This window comes from Protomyctophum parallelum (assembly GCF_964188405.1).
Source record: "Protomyctophum parallelum genome assembly, chromosome: 11".
Taxonomy (NCBI): Eukaryota; Metazoa; Chordata; class Actinopteri; order Myctophiformes; family Myctophidae; genus Protomyctophum; species Protomyctophum parallelum.
Genome location: NC_139707.1, coordinates 45,289,332 through 45,308,430, shown reverse-complemented (window position 1 = coordinate 45,308,430; position 19,099 = coordinate 45,289,332). Strand labels below are relative to the sequence as shown.

General features: G+C 45.0%; 1 protein-coding gene across 1 annotated transcript in view; it reads right to left on the bottom strand.

The window, feature by feature from the left end:
- LOC310867033 (low-density lipoprotein receptor-related protein 1B-like) overlaps positions 1-19,099 on the bottom strand; it is a gene marked incomplete at its 5' end in the record, with an annotated part of 569,593 nt that overhangs the window by 308,098 nt on the left and 242,396 nt on the right. The window contains 4 exon segments of the mRNA XM_083776826.1: positions 867-1,071; positions 4,244-4,441; positions 11,886-12,131; positions 18,145-18,345. Of these exon segments, the coding sequence (XP_083632952.1) occupies positions 867-1,071; positions 4,244-4,441; positions 11,886-12,131; positions 18,145-18,345 (850 nt within the window).

The following is a 19,099-nucleotide window of genomic DNA, read 5'->3' as shown; positions in this document are numbered from 1 at the left end:
GACCCTAACACAGCAGACATCTTCATACATCAAGGCAGATGAGGAAGTGGAGAATACAAGGGGGGTTGTTATTTTACTTTATTCCAATAATCTAAGAGCGTGATGGATGGACGCCGCGAGGCGAGGCGGGGGCTACGGTGTGGCGGGCTGCATTGTCTCTTGTCTGTGTGTAAGTGTGTGTGTGTGTGTGTGTGTGTGTGTGTGTGTGTGCGTCGCAGTCCCGCCCCCTACCACCAGGGCCCAGGAAATGATTCTCCGTTCATTTCCCTCATAGACATTTCAGGAAGTATTTATTTAAAGACGTTTATACGCCGCGGACAAAGCCAACTCTTGTCGTGACAAATCATGACAACAAACACAATTTTTCGGGCCAAACAAATAATTAGAAAGGCATTTTTTGGTTGTTTTTTCTTCTTTGTAATTATTTATTTGGTCCAAAATATTGTTTGTTGTCATGATTTGTCATGACTAGAGTTGGCTTCGTACAACGCTTAAAAGGTCTTTGAATAAATACTTTATGAAATGTCTATGAGAAAAATGCATTGGGATTCATTTCCTGGGCCTGGCGTCGTCATGAAAGGGGGCGGGACTGCGACGCTTTATACTAGTCGACTATTCAACTAGTCGACTAGTAGATCCACTAGTTGACCTAGTTACTAGTTGACTAGTTGATATGAAAAAAAAGTGTAGCCCTCAAGATCATCTAGAACGCTAGATTATAGTTTGTACAGAGTAGTTAAACAACTAGTCGACTAGTCAACTAGTAAACTAGTCAACTAGTAAGCCCCAGTATACGTACCCTTGGCCCGGGTCCAGAGCGATGGCCCGGGGGGTATAAAGCGGGTATAAAGCCCCAGTATACGTACCCTTGGCCCGGGTCCAGAGCGATGGCCCGCGGGTGCTCCATGCCCCCGGCGATGAGCGTGGCGCGCAGGTCCCCGTTCAACATGGCCACCTCGATCTGGTCCAGGTTGGAGTCGATCCAGTACAGCTTGCCGGTGATCCAGTCCACGGCCAGGCCCTCGGGGGTGGCCAGGCCGTGCTGGACCACCACCTCGATGCCAGACACGCCTGGGGAAAACACAGAAAAAAGGGGAGCCATACTTTGGTTAGACATAGCATTGGTTAGACATAGCATTGGTCCGAATGGATTAAGGTTGGGTTTAGGTGTGCTGCCCTGTGGGGGTACAGGCTTTAGTTTCCGACATACTATTGATCCTGAAACCTCAATCCCTAACCTAACCATTTTAGCCATATTTAGATTTTTCGCAATACTACGGCTAATCGCTATTCATTTTCATATGGTCCCAACCCTACAACAGGCTAATTTACTAAATAATATACAAAACGTGACTTTCAATAGAAGCACACTCCTCAAATGCAACACGACTTGCTTTATTGATGCAGTGACGCTTAATGCTTCCTCAGGTGCCAATTACTGTTACTAATTACACCAAGACTAACGTTGGGATTCCAGTTCCTTAACGATTCCCTTTCAACACCTTGTTATTTAATCCATTAAAGTATAGCGCCCAGTCGATTTATTATAGAGCACCGAAGTCCTGACGTAACTCGCTCATCCCTTCGATTCCCCTGGTTCGCGGAAGTAATTTCTCTATGGAGAATAACATGGGCTCATCTTAAAATCGTTTTGTTGTGGTCCAAAAATAAACAAGCTGTCTCGGCGTTATTGTCAGGGAGGTGTCTCTGTATCGTTTGCGACAGTCAGTCACTCATATATGATACAGTCTGCTTCTAGAGAAAATGTAACTAATTCAGTAGCAGTAACATTAGCGTTTTCTCTCAGTCAGTTGATTCTTCATATCCATATGAGTGAAGCGGCCGGGATGACATGTTTATTTTTCAAACACAGTTCTTATATGAAGCAATCTAAAAATCCCCCTATGGCGATTTCAATGCAACTAAACAAATACATGAACCTGGGGACTGACGCCCTCTACTGAAAGTGACGTCAGACTTCGGTGCTCTATAGCAACGGAGCACTTTAACCGATGGACCTGATGTTGTTCCGGATGTGGCTGGAACAGCTAGATGGAGCCAAACCACTCTCCATGCCGTCGACAACAACGGGAGGTATTAGAATAAATGTATCGCGACTAGCGACTGGACAGCGAATCGAGGGCCGTCTAACAAAAATCGTGAGATATAATTATGTAAAAAAAAGAGAAAAATGGCTTCCAAATGTGATGTTTGATCCGGTTCCTCCGGATCCCGACCCGAACCAAATGTGTTTATCCCATTTTGGGCGCTGTGAACCCATTTTGGTGTTAGCATCATGTTATGCTTTATAGCTATTGAAAAATAGCAGATCTACAAGCTCATAGCGCGCCACCGAGTGGCGCGCTACGAGCTTGTAGGTCTGCTATTTTTTTTTTTATCGAAGAACGACCGACATAGAAACATAGCTTTTTTCAGAAAACGGATGTATAAGATTTTTTTTTTTTAATCTGATCTCAGGTCAAAGTGTGTTTATTGTTGTCTGTTCAGAGAGCCAAGCGAGCATCTTTCTGTTTGTCCCCATAAAAAACAGACAAACAGAAAGGCTCAGAGTGAACTCTGGGAGGAGAAGACTTTGACATAAAAGGAGATTGCTTTCTGCTGTGTTCCATTAACCGTGGTAGGGAAAAAAGAAAAAAAGCTTTTCCCTCACTGTCTCTAATCCAGCTGTTTACAATTATCCGCGGATGTGACTATGGAGCTGTTGTGTTTATCTCACAGAGGGGAGAAAGATGAGGTGGAGAGAGACTGAGAGAGAGCTTCCATATATGAGTCCGGAGGGGGGCCATGAAGGAACGCGCATATTTACAGCCTGCGCGGATGCACTGGCGAGAAAGAAAGAAAGTCCAAATCCTCATCCTCTGAAGGCGAATACAGAGAGAGCATGCCGTTGTGGACTTTGTGGTCCCTGGAGCAGCATGGGGTAAACCTAGGGAGGGATATGAGACGGAACAGAACCGGCTCACGGCATCAGACCGGCAGCTGGTGTTGTAGAACAAGTGGTTCCTGACCGTTCAAACTGGGTCACATAAAGTACCAAAAGAAAAACGTACTCATAATAATGCAGAATGTCCCGTTTCACATTCAAGTTATTATGTCTAAAATGTATTAACCCATTCTGAACGGGCACCCATTTTGGTGTTGGCATCATGTTATGCTTTAGCTATTGAAAAATAGCAGATCTACAAGCTCATATCGCGCCACCGAGTGGCGCGATACGAGCTTGTAGGTCTGCTATTTCTTGAAACGACTGACATTTTTTAGAATCTGATCTCAGGTCAGAATGGGTTCATCAGACCAGTGTGTGTCCAGTGGAAACCTCGTTATGAATCTGATCTCAGGTCAGAATGTATTAAAAAAAAGCATCCTTTGAAAAAAGCTGAAAACTCATAGTCATGTCTCATAGTCATGTGTTGTGAGCTAGCTTGCAGATCTGCAACGTTATTTGCTAGGTATATATATGCGGTTGCTAATGCCTCCGTCACCACCAGCTATGGTAAGTTAGCACTCCTCTCCATTTACTGTACATCACCATCCAAAGTTCAGAGGTCATTTGTGACACACAGCGATTGTTTCACATCGCTATATATATATATATATATATATATATATCCTCTCTTCATAATGTAAATATTATCCCGAGCGGCAAACTTTACTACTTGTTTCGATGGAAATAAGCAAATTGGCACAAAAACCCATATAGGGCTTATATTAGGGGAAATAGCCAATAATGCACTTTTGCCCAAAATAACACCTGGACGTAACAACTACACATAAAGGTAAGAAAGCTTTCTAGTATGACATTCTCCTTTAAATAGGGCTGAAGTGGTTCATGTATGATAGCGTAGCGTAGCGTTGCATATCATGTACTGTATGTTACTATATGTTACCTCCAGACTCGGAGAGCCGCCCGCGGTAGATCTTATCCTCCACCACTGGCTACGTAGCGTAGCATAGCATAGCATAGCGTTGCGTATCATGTACTGTGTGTTGCAGTATGTTTACCTCCAGACTCGGAGAGCCTCCCGCGGTATATCTTATCCTCCACCACTGGCTACGTAGCATACCGTAGCGTAGCGCTGCGTATCATGTACTGTGTGTTGCAGTATGTTTACCTCCAGACTCGGAGAGCCTCCCGCGGTATATCTTATCCTCCACCACTGGCTACGTAGCATAGCGCAGCGTAGCGCTGCGTATCATGTACTGTGTGTTGCAGTATGTTTACCTCCAGACTCGGAGAGCCTCCCCCGGTAGATCTTATCCTCCACCACGTCCGTCCAGTACAGCAGGCTGCGGTTGAAGTGGAAGTCCAGGGCGATGGTGTTCCTCAGGCCGGGCACCAGCAGGCTGTAGTCACGCTTGTGCAGGTCGATCCGTCTTATCTCGTGGCGGATGGAGAAGATGATGAACGCCTCGAACGGATCTGCTCAGGTGTGGGTTTTGGGGGGGGATTGGGATGGGATGGGGTGGGGGGGAAGGGAGGGGGGGGGGGGTGTTATAGAGAGAGAGACAGGCCAGGGGTCATTCGCTATTATATATGGCTTGTGTTGTGGTGGACGTTATTTTGTCAAAATTCCAATTTTGCCACGGACACACTGTGATGTATAGGACAGGGGTTCTCAAAGTTTTTGGCTGCTGGGGACCCCCGGAAATGCTTTGGCCCCGTCCCGCGACCCCCAACCCACCCCCAATACAAACTGACTGCAAAAATAACCTTATTAATAATAGAGAAAATATATCATAAATGAATACTGAAACCAGATATTATAATCATTAAGGAACGTTTATGCATGTACTGTGTGTACTATTATGTAAACTCTTCATTTCCATTTTTTTAATAATGTGGGGACACCCCAAAATAATGTGGGGACCCCCGAGGGGTTGCGACCCACGGGTTGAGAACCCCTGATATAGGCAACAAAGTATAATGTGCAACAAGTGCACAAAGACCCGCACACCGTCTGCACTTGCAATATGAACACTTACAGTATATTAACCCATTCTATGCGGGAACCCATTTTGGTGTTGGCATCATGTTATGCTTTAGCTATTGAAAAATAGCAGATCTACAAGCTCATATCGCGCCACCGAGTGGCGCGATACGAGCTTGTAGGTCTGCTATTTTTTTTTTAATCAAAGAACGACTGACATTTTTTTAAATCTGATCTCAGGTCAGAATGGGTCAATCAGACCAATGTGTGTCCAGTGGAAACCTCATATGAATCTGATCTCAGGTCAGAATGTGTTAAGCAAAGTGTTGGTCAAAGACCTTCTTCAGGCATCTCATATACAATGAGTGGGACAATAATAATATTACCAGAAACACAAAGAACTATAGCTCTGAATGTCCATAATAACAGGTCTGTGTAACTCTGTAATTTGTGTACAAATGGAACCACATGGGACATGAAAATAGCAGATCTACAAGCTTGTAGCACGGCACTCGGTGCCGTGCTACGAGCTTGTAGATCTGCTATTTTTTTGAAATATGGTGGTCCTCGCAAAGAAAATATTTGACAGCCACAAATATTTGACTCGTGATGTGATGTCCCGTACATGATGTCGTGTCATACATATTCTGTAGAAAAGCTGGGGACGTCGACATTCAGTAATTGGGTCTTTTGATCAAAATAAGAACCATATTTATATGGTGTGTAAAACAGAAAATCAAAACATTTGCCACGGACAAGACACAGACACACTTTTTTTGTAAATGAACTCCATATTGTACTTGATCATATACACTAGCATAAAAGCATTATAAGCAGCAGATGTATAGTATGAGCTCAAAATGTGACGCGAGGATATGCGTTTTGGACATACAAGGTTTCCGCCCGAGAGAGACCTGATGCAATTGAACAACACGCACGCATACACACACAAAGTGTATGTAATTGAGGCATATGCGTGCATCCCGTACAAAAGCATGCCCTCACACAAACACACACACACACGCACCCTCACACATGCACACACGCGTGTGCGCAAACACACACACACAAACGCACACGAGCGCACGGCACATGACACACTCTCTCCCCCTCTCACTGTTAATGAAACACTCACACACTTGGCTCACCGTCTTTCCCAAAAAAGAGAAATGAGAATGGGCACCTTTGTAAAGCCTTATCTGCAGAACATTTCGTGGCGGAAATACATTTTTTTTGGGGGAGAACGGATCGAGTGCTGTGCCACAAAATGCAATTAACCCATTTTGGGGCGGGTACCCCTTTTGGTGTTAGCATTATGTTATGCTTTAGCTATTGAAAAATAGCAGACCTACAAGCTCGTAGCACGCCACCGAGTGGCGCGCTACGAGCTTGTAGGTCTGCTATTTTTGAAGAATCGTGAAAATGTGCCTCAAATCTTTGAATAATATATTCTTCCAGAGTTTCAGTTTTTAACTCAAATCTGTGCTTCTGGAGGGGTCCCTGAAACAACATATTTTCAGATATAATTATTGGGGGTCCTTGACATGAAATATTGAGAACCACTGATACAGAAACATGAGGTTTTTCAGATTCAGAAAAAGATTAATTTTTTAAATTCCGTCGTCAGGTCTAAATGGGTTAAAGTAGTTCTTACATCATGGACACAGTACTGTACTGTATAGCACTCCAGGCAGCCAGGCTCGGAGAGAGAGAGGGCCTGAAATCTAGTTCATAACCAAAGCCTCTTTCTAAGACAAATCCATGATTGTGTTATATTCACATAAACATAAGCCTGGCAAGCTCACTGCAAATCCAATAACACCTATGTCATCATTAAATGAGGATGTTTGTATTTGCATGTACGCAAAGATTTGATTTATGCCTGCGCCGTAACAATTCTGATCCTCCGGAGGGTGAAAAAAATTGCATGTTCTTTACGCACTTTAATGTAAGATTAGCGCCACAACTGCCATCAATCTTGGAGTGAAATGGAGACGCAAGTAATCAAAACGAGGTCCATAAATCTGAATTTGACAAGCCAGGGGAGTTGGGCATGTGTATATATATATATATATATATATATATATATATATATATATATATATATATATATATATATATATATATTATACACACACACACACACACACACACACACACACACACACACACACCTCTCCCTGTTTGAAGAGGTTATGGAGTGGTTGGATGGATTATTTGATACCAACATGTCGCCAACGAGGCAGGAAGGCTTGCCGTCAAGCCAGCAAAGCGTGGCTGACGTAACACTCAGGTTTGTGTGGTATTAAAGGGATAAACAACGCAGGGGAACTTCCGAGAGAGAGACAGAAACAAAAGAGCTGCTCTCCGAATGCACGGGGGAACGAGGCGATGGGTGTCTTTAGAGAGCAGTGGTTGTCACACATTTATCATGTCAAGGACGCCCAAAAATGACAGTGTGAGATGGAGGATGACTGATAGGCCTGACCTCAAAATTTAAAAAAAAAAGAATCTTCTAAATCCTCCAAGTTTTCCGAAATAAATATTTTCACGGTTTCTTCAAAAAATAGCAGACCTACAAGCTCGTAGCGCGCCACTCGGTGGCGCGCTACGAGCTTGTAGATCTGCTATTTCTCAATAGCTAAATTATATAACATAATGTTTAAAACACCAAAAGGGGTTAAGCAGTCACACACCTGGCCTGAGTCAAACTAGAACTGGACTCAGAGCTGGGCGTGGCTGCGCACCTGTTGTGCATCATGGACTTGATCACGGGCACAACAGGACAGGGCTGGGACCGGGACCAAAATTCGGCCCGGTCATTTTCGCGTGAATTTGGCCCAAACCGGCCCACCACAACCAGCACGCAGATAGCAGAAACTCTCGAGGCACACACACACACACACACACACACACACACACACACACACACACACACACACACACACACACACACACACACACACACACACACACACACACACACACACACACACACACACACACACACACACACACACACACACACACACACACACACACACACACACACACACACACACACACACAAAATACCACCACTTTTACAGAACAACATAAATGATACAAACCTACAGACAACTATACACAACCCTTTGTCACTCACTGATATACAGGTACAAACAAACACTCAAGACAGTGGAGAGACCGGGCAGTGGAGAGCCATCTGCTCTCCTGTGTAAAAAAATGTTAAATTGGGAATTATTCCCTGAACTGAGAGGAATAGACCAGTCTACTGATGCCCTGTGTTGTGTCCTTGCTTGCCCTGAATTTGACCACGCACACGCACACACACACACACACACACACACACACACACACACACACACACACACACACACACACACACACACACACACACACACACACACACACACACACACACACACACACACACACAGCATTGCATGCTATTCAAAGAATTGCAGATCTTGTATATCTGCAATTGATTTGTTCCTTGCTGAAAGACAGTTCTTATATGACGTAGGGATGTGTAAATGTGTCCAAAATGAAAATCGATTTGTATAATTCAATATTAACGATTAATCGATTAATCGTTTTGGGGGGGGGGGGGGGGGGGAGGGGGGGTTAATAAAAAAAAAAAAAAAAAAGAGAATCTTCCCCCCAAGGGGTACCTAAGTCAAAAAAGTTTGGGAACCCCTGATGTAGTTGATTAACAATAATTGTAACTCTTGAGTTAATAAGGGTCCATTTGGTTACTAACTCCATCTTTTAAATGACCACTGGTGGTCCCTGGACCACTGTTGATCCAATTGATCACCATAGCAACCCCAGCCTAGGCCTGATTAGGTCAATTCCCAACACCTGCTAAATCCTCCAAACCTGTATCTTGATTGGAATCAATCTCCACTCACACTCCTCTCAGTCATGCAGCTACACAGACACATCCCAGGCACACCTTTGTAGGCCTATAGCCCTGTCCTGTTTGGATGACAATATTGCCTTTCCAACAGATTTTCATTAAAAAAAAAAAAAAAAAAAAAAACGATTATCGATTATTAATTTTCATAATCGATTTCGGGTCCTATCAACGATAATTGATTAATCGATTAATCGGACCCATCCCTAATATGACGTGATCTAAGATGACCCCATATGGTATTTTCAATGGAAACAAAACCATGTCTGACCCAGAGGGATAGATGTAGCAGCCTCTGTGATGCCAGTACGTTGGGTTCTCTATATCCATGCAGATAGATAGATAGATAGGAGCAGACATGTCTCTACTCTCGTTGCCCCTCCCCCCCCCCCCCCCCCCCCAACAACGCCCCTATACGGAGCGCAGGGCGGACGGAATTCAAAACGACAGCAACCCTTAAATCACCATCTTTCTGCCCCATTCCCACAGACTGGCTGTCCCACTTCCTCAGCACTCTCTCCGAGAGACGTGGGAGCTAACACAAGCACATTGCGATTGTGCTGCTCGGCCGCACTTCTCAACTTCAATTATCTCTTAGCTCTGGATCTGCGTTAGAAAGGTGAGGCGTAAGCACATGCTGCCCCCGCGTGCACGTGTGTGTGTGTGTGTGTGTGTGTGTGTGTGTGTGCGCGTGCGTGCACACAACGGTATAGATGAATGAGTCAGCTCTGATGCTGACTTTATGGCGCGGCAGTGGCTCAGGAGGTAGAGCGATCGCTATAAATGCACCATCCACCATTTATGTGAACGCTAGGTTAAAGGAGCATTATACCACGGGTCGTTTCGAGGTTGAAACGGCCTTCTAGCCGTGGATCAAACCAGCACCATTGATTCACCACCTAATCAAAACAAATAATTCAGCCGCTCTGTTCTCCCAGAGCGCTATAGCAAACTCGGTGGCTATAGGCTATAGCTAGTTTCTTGGGACATTTGTGGTCGTAGTGACTACATCTGTCATTAAATGTGGTTTCTATAGTACAAGAAATGAGAAAATAAACAGCATATTTATAGAGCGGTAATCAGTATACAAACAAATGTATCAACCAACAAGCACTGATCTACAAGATCTCACATAAATAGGCTTTGAGTGGTAAAACTCTAGCAGTGTAGTGCCAAAAACACAAAATACAGACAAAAGGCATTTAGATCGAACATAAGCATGAAAACATCACCTTTTGCATATAACCAAACACACTTACTGTCAACGGACGCATGCACAACCTCTCACAACACAACTCTGCAGTGAAGAATGAGCTGGTGGCTTGATCAACTGAATGAAATACACCTGAGCTGACCTAATTAACTCAACAAACTTCCCCTGCTTGTGAAAGCCACCACTCTAGAGGAGGGGGTAGAGGGGTGAGTACTGTGGACTAAACTAACTGAAACCTACATATTTTTTTGCCCTGGGGGTTAACTGGGGACAGGGTCCTCTCTTTATTTGGTCAGCACACTCTATATAATAGGGGAGGATTGTCAAGTCCTGCCTCAGTGGTCCTGCCGCTCGTCGCGGCCAAATTGGATTGCTGCATGTTTTCTATTTTGGACATACACTATCACGAAAGATACAGAACATTTTAATGTATTCAAGTGAAAACAACCAGGAGGAGACGAAACAAGGCAGAAATAAGAGACCACTCAGAAGGGACCACTCAGAAGGCTGCACTCACACGCGCGCGCACACACATGCACGCACGTACGCACGCACCCAAACACATTTATAGACGGCTAAGCCTCCTGCAGAGCGACACTGTAAAAGGTTTCCACTTTGCACAGATAAAGATAATGATCTCTGCTATTTCTGTGATCAATTAGGTGTTTCCGTAATGACTATAGAGCAGCGTGAGGCTTGCACAGATGTTCCAGCAGCCAGCCCCTCATCAGGGAGCATCCTGGACTAAACTGCTACCGACACCTGCGTGTGTCGATATGATATTGCCAGAGGAGGGTTCCCGACCGTTCCCTGGATCAGGGCCCACTTGAAAAAAAAAAAAATGGAAATATGAACACGGTCCACCCATCTGACCACTTGGTTGAGTGGGTAAAGAAAGGGCCGTGTGCATTTTCGGAGCATGCTTGATTTAACCCATTCTGACCTGAGATCAGATTCATACGAGGTTTCCGCCGGACACACACTGGTCTGATTAACCCATTCTGACCTGAGATCAGATTCTAGAAATGTCAGTCGTTCTTCGATTTTTCAAAAAATAGCAGACCTACAAGCTCGTATCGCGCCACTCGGTGGCGCGATATGAGCTTGTAGATCTGCTATTTTTAAATAGCTAAAGCATAACATGATGCTGACACCAAAATGGGTGCCCGGTCAGAATGGGTTAATCCATCGATTGATCGGGTTTTAGCTTGGACCAACGGAAATATAACATACTGTATTTAGAAACCTCTGATATCTATATTCTTTTAGTTTGTTTTCCCCCGCAAATTGACGTCCTGCTGTACTTGATCATCACACTACGGTGTCACACAAAAGCATCAAAAGTAGCACATCCGCAAGCTTGTGGATTTGCTACTTTGATGTGGACTTGTAGTAGGGCATTAAGCAACTAGTCGACTATTTTACTATTCGACCTTGTTGGTACTAGTTGACTAGTTGATAAGAAAATATATATATATATTTTTTTTCCCCCCCGATTTTGTAGGCCTCAAGATCAGGTAGATTATAGTTATAGTCACCAATGTACACAGTTTTTACATAATAGGTAGTTAACCCATTCTGACCTGAGATCAGATTCTAAAAATGTCAGTCGTTTTTTAGCTATTTTTGAAAAATCAAAGAACGACTGACATTTTTTTTTATCTGATCTCAGGTCAGAATGGGTTAATCAGACCAGTGTGTGTCCAGTGGAAACCTCGTGTGAATCTGATCTAAGGTCAGAATGGGTTAAAAAAAAAAACGAACGAAACAAGCTGTCAAATCAGGGGGAACCTAGTTAACGTACCTGTGCTGTGACAGGTGTCTCCGTCGGGGTCCAGCCTCCAGCCGGGGTAGCAGGAGCACTTCACGGTGGTCTTGTACTGCTCGCACACCTGGCTGCACTTCAGGTGGCGGCTGCAGTAGTCCACGGCCTCGCAGGTGTGGTTGTTGGAGTCCAGGTGGAGCCCCGGGGGGCAGGAGCACACCACGCCCTTCCCCGGGGCCACCGTGCACTGGTGGCTGCAGCCCCCTCTGGCCACCAGACACTTATCTGGGGAGGAGGAAAGAACCAAAGGAAACAAAAAGGTCAGAAGGAATCCTGCTCTTAGAAAAGTAAGTACAGTAAGTTAGGGATGTCCCGATACACTTTTTTCGCTTCTGATCCGACCCCGATACCGAATACCGATACCAGTGTCGTGATCTGGTGTTGTGTTTATAGCTATCTAGCTATATATCTGGTGTTGTGTTTATAGCAGACTCCTCACTCAAATGTGTACTTGCAGTTTGGACAACTCCAAAGCAAACTCCACATGTCCCAACATTTTATTTATCTGCCATAGTGTCAACCCTTTACCCCTGTGTCGGATCTGTGGTTAGACTGGCATAGTGTCAACCCCTTACCCCCCTGTGTGGGATCTGTGGTTAGACTGGCATATTCACCGGTACCGATATGACCCGATATGACAAATAAGGACCGATCCGATACTTTTGCCGATACCGATACAGTATCGGGACATCTCTAACAGTAAGTAAGGCCCTATTTACACTGGCAGCCAAATCTAGCCTGAATCAGATCCACATCCAGATTGGAATTGGAAGGTTTTCCAATGTGACTGGAGCCACATTCAGAGAAAATACACTTTTCACATAAATGCAGGTGTCATCTTACATTCCATATATCTTTTTTTTTTTTTAAGATATTTTTTTTGCGGCTTACGCCTTTTATTGATTTTGTAAGGGACAGATAGTAGGCTGACAGGAAACGGGAGAGAGATGGGGGGATGACATGCGGTAAAGGCCGTGTCGGGTCCGGGAGTCGAACCCGCGGCACACCGCGACTGGATCACCAGTCCGGTGCCCAGACCGTTACGCTACGGCCTGGGCACATTCCATATATCTTGTATAATTATATGAATATAAGAGCGCCCCTCACTTCACACAGGTGTGATGGTTTTTTTTAGGACAGTCTCTACACACTACTAGTTACGTTGTGCCTTAAACGGTGGTGGTGCAACACACTTTAGTAAGCCACTAGTTACAAACTAACTAGTAGTTAGTGAGCCTCGAGTAAGGACTTTACTCCCTAACTTAGGACAGAACTTACGTTCTGGTGGTGCAACCCACTACTGTTCTGGTGTTGTCTGTCTGAGTTTATTTCTCTCCATGAATATGCCCAAATATGGCCAATGAGATTGTGTGAAATCATTAGCTATCGTACAATATGACGTAATCATGCAATTACATCACAACCATACCATTGTTGTTTATAAATAATTTTCCGATACACTGAACATCAGTTAGTGACTTGCAACAAGGAAACCTGAGCTGCCTTCATCCTAATAAGTTCATCCGTAAGTTAGTTGTCAACGCTCATTGGCGGTGGAGCTGCTGTGTGAAATGTTTCACTGGACGATACATCTGGAAGGAGAACATAGGAAGCACCAGGCTGCTCTGGTGGTCGGACACCAGATCTACTGCTTTGGAGGAGACTTCAATGTGAACCAGATGAATCACATTGAAGTACACGTCTTCAACACAGCGTCTTTATGCTGGAGGAGGTTGACCCCAGGGACCCCTGGAACAGGAGAACCTCACCTTGAGGTTCCCTCCAGGCGTGAGGTTCACACAGCTGTGCTGATTGGAGACACCGTCTACCTCTGGGGAGGATGTACTAAACAAGGTTATTTTTACAGCAACATGCTTTATGCCTTTGATGTCGACGCACACACATGGTTCAAACCACAGGTTTCTGGGACCGTTCCAGAGGGGAGGTGCTACCACTCAGCCTGTGTCTTGGGGAAGGTTATCTTTATCCATGGAGGAGGTGCCCAGGCTGGAGTCACTAATGACATCTACAAGTTGGACTCCACCACAATGGTCTGGACTTTAATTAACACCAGAGGAACTCCACCTCCTTATTCATGGTGTCACTCTGCTACCATCATCGGGACAAAGATGTTTGTATGTGGGGGCTGGCGGGGTCAGAAGAACACCATCAGAGTGTTTGACACAGAGACCAACCAGTGGATGAACACACCTTATACACATCATCTTACAACAGGACGCTATGGTCATTCAGCCTTTGCCTACAATGGAGGGCTGTGCATATTTGGTGGCTTGAACAATAACCAGTACCAATATCTGCAGATATTCAACGCAAAAACCTTCTCCTGGAAGAAGGTTGAGCCCAAGGGGAAACGTCCACCTAACATGAAGAATATGTGCTGTTGCATGGTGGGAGATCGTGTCATCCTCTTTGGAGCAGACAACAGACCAGGTGACCTGTATGTCTTAGACTTCAGTCCTAGCCTCAAGACATTATGTAAGCTAGCAGTTATTCAGTACGGTCTGGAGCAGTCTGGACTCACACACAACATCAGGTGGGAACTGGCAGCCATGACTGGCAACAGAATTAAGCTGAGAAAATAACATAGGCCTCTAAACAAAGGGCATTAAGCAACTAGTCGACTAGTTTACTAGTAAATCCACTAGTCCACCTTGTTGGTACTACCGTACTAGTTGACTAGTTGATTTTCTTTTTGATTTTTTTTTTAGGCCTCAAGATCAGGTATAATAGTAGTTATAGTCACCAATGTACACCGTTTTTACAAATATTTGTTTCCAAAAAAAAAGAAGTAGTAAACTAGTAAAAATGACTAGAAGTGAATGCCCTAACACACACACACACCCCCCCCCCCCCCCCCCCCCCTGTCAGGTGTAAAGGAGCAACTTGGACACTCAAGCATGAAGGAAGCATGAGTTCAAGTCCGTTGCTCTCCCCTTGTCCCCCATATATGGGGACTAGGTTGGTGGAGGGTGTGTAGAGCCCAGGATCACATTAGATGATTGACACAGGGGTGAAAAATGGGTTACAAAATCGTGGGATAAAAATTATAGATAAAAACAAAAGATTTTCTCCTAATTTAGACTGAACTAATTAACCACACTAAGTGAAGGTTGGCCCCCAGGCCACACTAAGTGAAGGTTATAATGAATTGCATTTTTATAGCGCTTTTCCAAGTGCTCAAAGTGCTTTGCAATGGTTCATTCATTCATACATTGGGAGGTGATTAAGGTTCATTCATCCATACATTGGGAGGTAAAGGTTCATTCATTCATACATTGGGAGGTGAAGCGGCGAACAGTCGACGCCAGCGTCCTCACTTCCCCACATTCACACACCGACGGTGGCGAGCTCACACCGACCGACTCACTGGAGGCAATGTAGGGTTCAGCGTCTTTGCCCAAGGACACTTCCACATGTGGACAGGAGGAGGAGCCGGGATTCGAACCGCCCACCCAGGGATCACCTGATCTAAATCTACTTTTATAGTGGGTTAACAGTTATTTCTCTTGCTAAAAATCTGGCAATATACCGCTAGTAGAGCTATAACACGAGGCTCTCTTCTGTCCATGTCCTGCAGTGGTCCCTCGCGAGGCTCGGTTAAAGTGACGTCCCACACAGGATGAACCCTGGGTGTTTACACACGCTCATTCAGAGAGATTATCGGGCGCTGGAGGAGCTATTCGCCGGAGACCCATCTCTATAACCCTCTAATCCATTCTGACCTGAGATCAGATTCTAAAAAAATGTCTTCTACATCCTGACAGTTTTCTGAAAAAAGCTATGTCTCTACATCAGTCGTTCTTTTTTCAAAAATAGCAGACCTACAAGCTCGTAGCGCGCCACTCGGTGGCGCGCTATGAGCTTGTAGATCTGCTATTTTTCAATAGCTAAAGCATGACATGACGCCAACACCAAAAAAAGGGGTTCCCGCGCAAAATGGGCTAAAGTTGCGTTGGACAAACAGCGTCATTCAGGAAAAGGAGAGATATTGCCTCATGTTCTCCCTCTATCCCCTCGGTCTCTGAATCAACAACATGCTGGGCTATCGTCGTCTCATCGGAGCGATGAAGAAAAGAGGAGATGTAGCCGCCGTTCCTCTGGGGGAAACGTTCTCGCGTACACCCAGGTTATTAAATATGATGAAAAATGAATGTGATGTGAGCTCTACGGTATAGCGCGATGCTGCTTCACTAAGCTAGGTAACATGTTCTCTCAACCCGCCATGAAGAAAAACACAGTATGTCAACATTGTTTCTTTTTCTGCTTAAACGGTTTAGTAGATAAAAGAAAAGAGCCGTGATAAAATCTTAAATAGCTTGCGGGTGGCAATATAAAAAGGTCACATGCAAACATTTTCAGGCAATGTTAGTTTGCACAGTATCAATGTTAGCTCATTTATCCATCGTGATGAGTCTATCTTCCGGAATTATTGTTTGTTTGTTTTTGTTTCTCTCTCTCTCTTTCTATCTTGCCATGACGGCAGTGTTGTTGTTGTTGTTGTTGTCGTCACCCTGGTGGAACAGATGGAGTTGTGTTTTCAAAGACGTCAAGAGGACTGCTGCATCGAAATTTAATTAATTTAAAAAAAATTCCTGAAAAACCTCATATTTCTTATCAGTGGTTCTCAATATTTCATGTCAAGGACCCCCAGAAATATATGAAATTGGCCGCTGACCCACATCTGGAAATGTGTTGTTTCAGGGACCACCTCCCCAGAAGCAAAGATTTGAGATAAAAACGTTCGCTCTGAAAGAGTATATATTCAAAGCTTTGCACCGCATGTTCACGATTTTTCAAAAATAGCAGACCTACAAGCTCGTAGCGCGCCACTCGGTGGCGCGCTATGAGCTTGTAGATCTGCTATATTTTTTTTAATGATGCACTGGTACACTCCTCCTCCCCAGCACCATGCTTCAGCGCTCACGACGCACCCAATTTTTTTTTTTTTGGTGCAGCCCCCTGCAGGGCACTTCAAGCTGGGAAACAGTTCTAACTTTTGGAGAAGAAGGAACACTGCTCTTTAGCTCTTCCTGGCTGTGTCGGACAACCCCGTGGTTTAGCCTACGACCCCCCCACGAACTGCATTTTCATAGCGCTTTTCCAAGTGCTCAAAGCACTTTACGACGGTTCATACATTGGGAGGTGAAGCGGCCGAACAGTCGACGCCAACGTCCTCACTTCTCACATTCACACACCGACGGTGGCGACGCTCACACCGACCGACTCATTGGAGGCAATGTAGGGGTTCAGTGTCTTTGCCCAAGGACACTTCCACATGTGGACAGGAGGAGGAGGAGCCGGGATTCGAACCGCCGACCCAGGGATCATTGGACGACCTGCTCTACCTCCTAGAGCCACAGTCGCCCACAGAGATGCATGTTTACTGTGCTATAGTTTCAGCTGTGTAGTTGTGCTAATCGGGACATTTGGAGCTGCAGCTATGGCTGATGGGTTTGAACGTTGTGTGGGTGTTAATGAAGGCTGAGCGCTATGCGGACAGCTCAACAGCCCAGAGTTACAAATCAATACGTTTACAATGTGATAAGGACGACCACTCGGCGTGTGGGATGCAGCAGAGCGCTGGTTCTCAACCTTCTCAGGCCACGACACCGTCCGCAAACATGTTATTATATCTGACATTTGGCATTCATACATTTTAGTTCGACTCGCTTCCACGGATCGGCATTTCTCACACATTCTGATCTAGATGCTGTTTTCAAAAGTGTTTGCCTCGTGTTTAGGTCGTATTTGAATGATATAATAATTTGGCCTTTTTTAATGGCATATTGGAATACTTTTCACGCAGTAGCCTAATGGTGTTTTTCCCCCTCTTCTTTTCATTATGTGGGCAAGTCCTTAAATTGTCACTTCAGAAAAGTGCAGATAAATGTTTATTGTCAAGTACAGTACGTGATAGATTAACCCATTTTGGGGCAGGGGAACCCCTTTTGGTGTCAGCACTATGTTATGCTTTAGCTATTGAAAAACAGCAGATCTACAAGCTCATAGCGCGCCACCGAGTGGCGCGCTACGAGCACGTAGGTCTGCTATTTTTTTTTAAACCGAAGAACAACTGACATTAGAAACATAGCTTTTTTCAGAAAACTGTCAGATTGTAGAAGACATTTTTAGAATCTGATCTCAGGTCAGAATGGGTTAAGCAAATCACCTGTGGATTGTGGGTGTGTGTGTGCAGTGGGGTGGGGTGGACACTCACCACAGACCAGCCCTTCGTCCGAGCGGTCGGGGCAGTCCACCTTGCTGTTGCAGATCTTGTCGGGCGTGAGGCAGATGGACGAGTCGTTGGCACACGGGTATTTGGGCGGCTTGCACACGGCCGTCTCGCACGACTCCTCGTCGGAGCGGTCCTCGCAGTCGATGTCGCCGTCGCACACCCAGCTCTTGGTGATGCACTTGCCTGTGATTATGGTGGAAACAAGGACGAGAAAACGCTTTAGCGATAATAACACAGCAACCAACAATTTACTACGGGACTAATCGATAATCGTTAATTTGAATGGAAATCTTGTTGGAAAGGCAATATTGTCGTCCAAACAGGACAGGGCTATAGGCCTACCAAGGTGTGCCTGGGATGTGTCTGTGTAGCTGCATGTTTGGAGGATTTAGCAGGTGTTGGGAATTGACCTAATCAGGCCTACTAGGCTGGGGTTTGCCTGGTGATCAATTGGCTCAACACGGGTCCAGAGACCACCATTGGTCCTTGAGGGGGTTCCAGGTGGTAGTTAGTAACAAAATGGACCCTTATTAACTCACAGGAGTTAAATTTATTGTTAACCCATTCTGAACGGGAACCCATTTTGGTGTCAGCATCATGTTATGCTTTAGCTATTGAAAAATAGCAGATCTACAAGCTCATAGCGCGCCACCGAGTGGCGCGCTACGAGCTTGTAGGTCTGCTATTTTTGAAAAATCGAAGAATGACTGACATTTCTTAGAATCTGATCTCGGGTCAGAATGGGTTCATCAGACCAGTGTGTGTCCAGTGGAAACCTCGTATGAATCTGATCTCAGGTCAGAATGAGTTAATCTTTCTGTTTGGATGGGCTGTCTATGGGAAGTGTCACCTATAGGTACAGTATCACCTTGCTGGCAAGACGTCTGCAGTCTGAATAAAGAGAATAGAATGCCAGCTCAATATGGACCTGGCATCT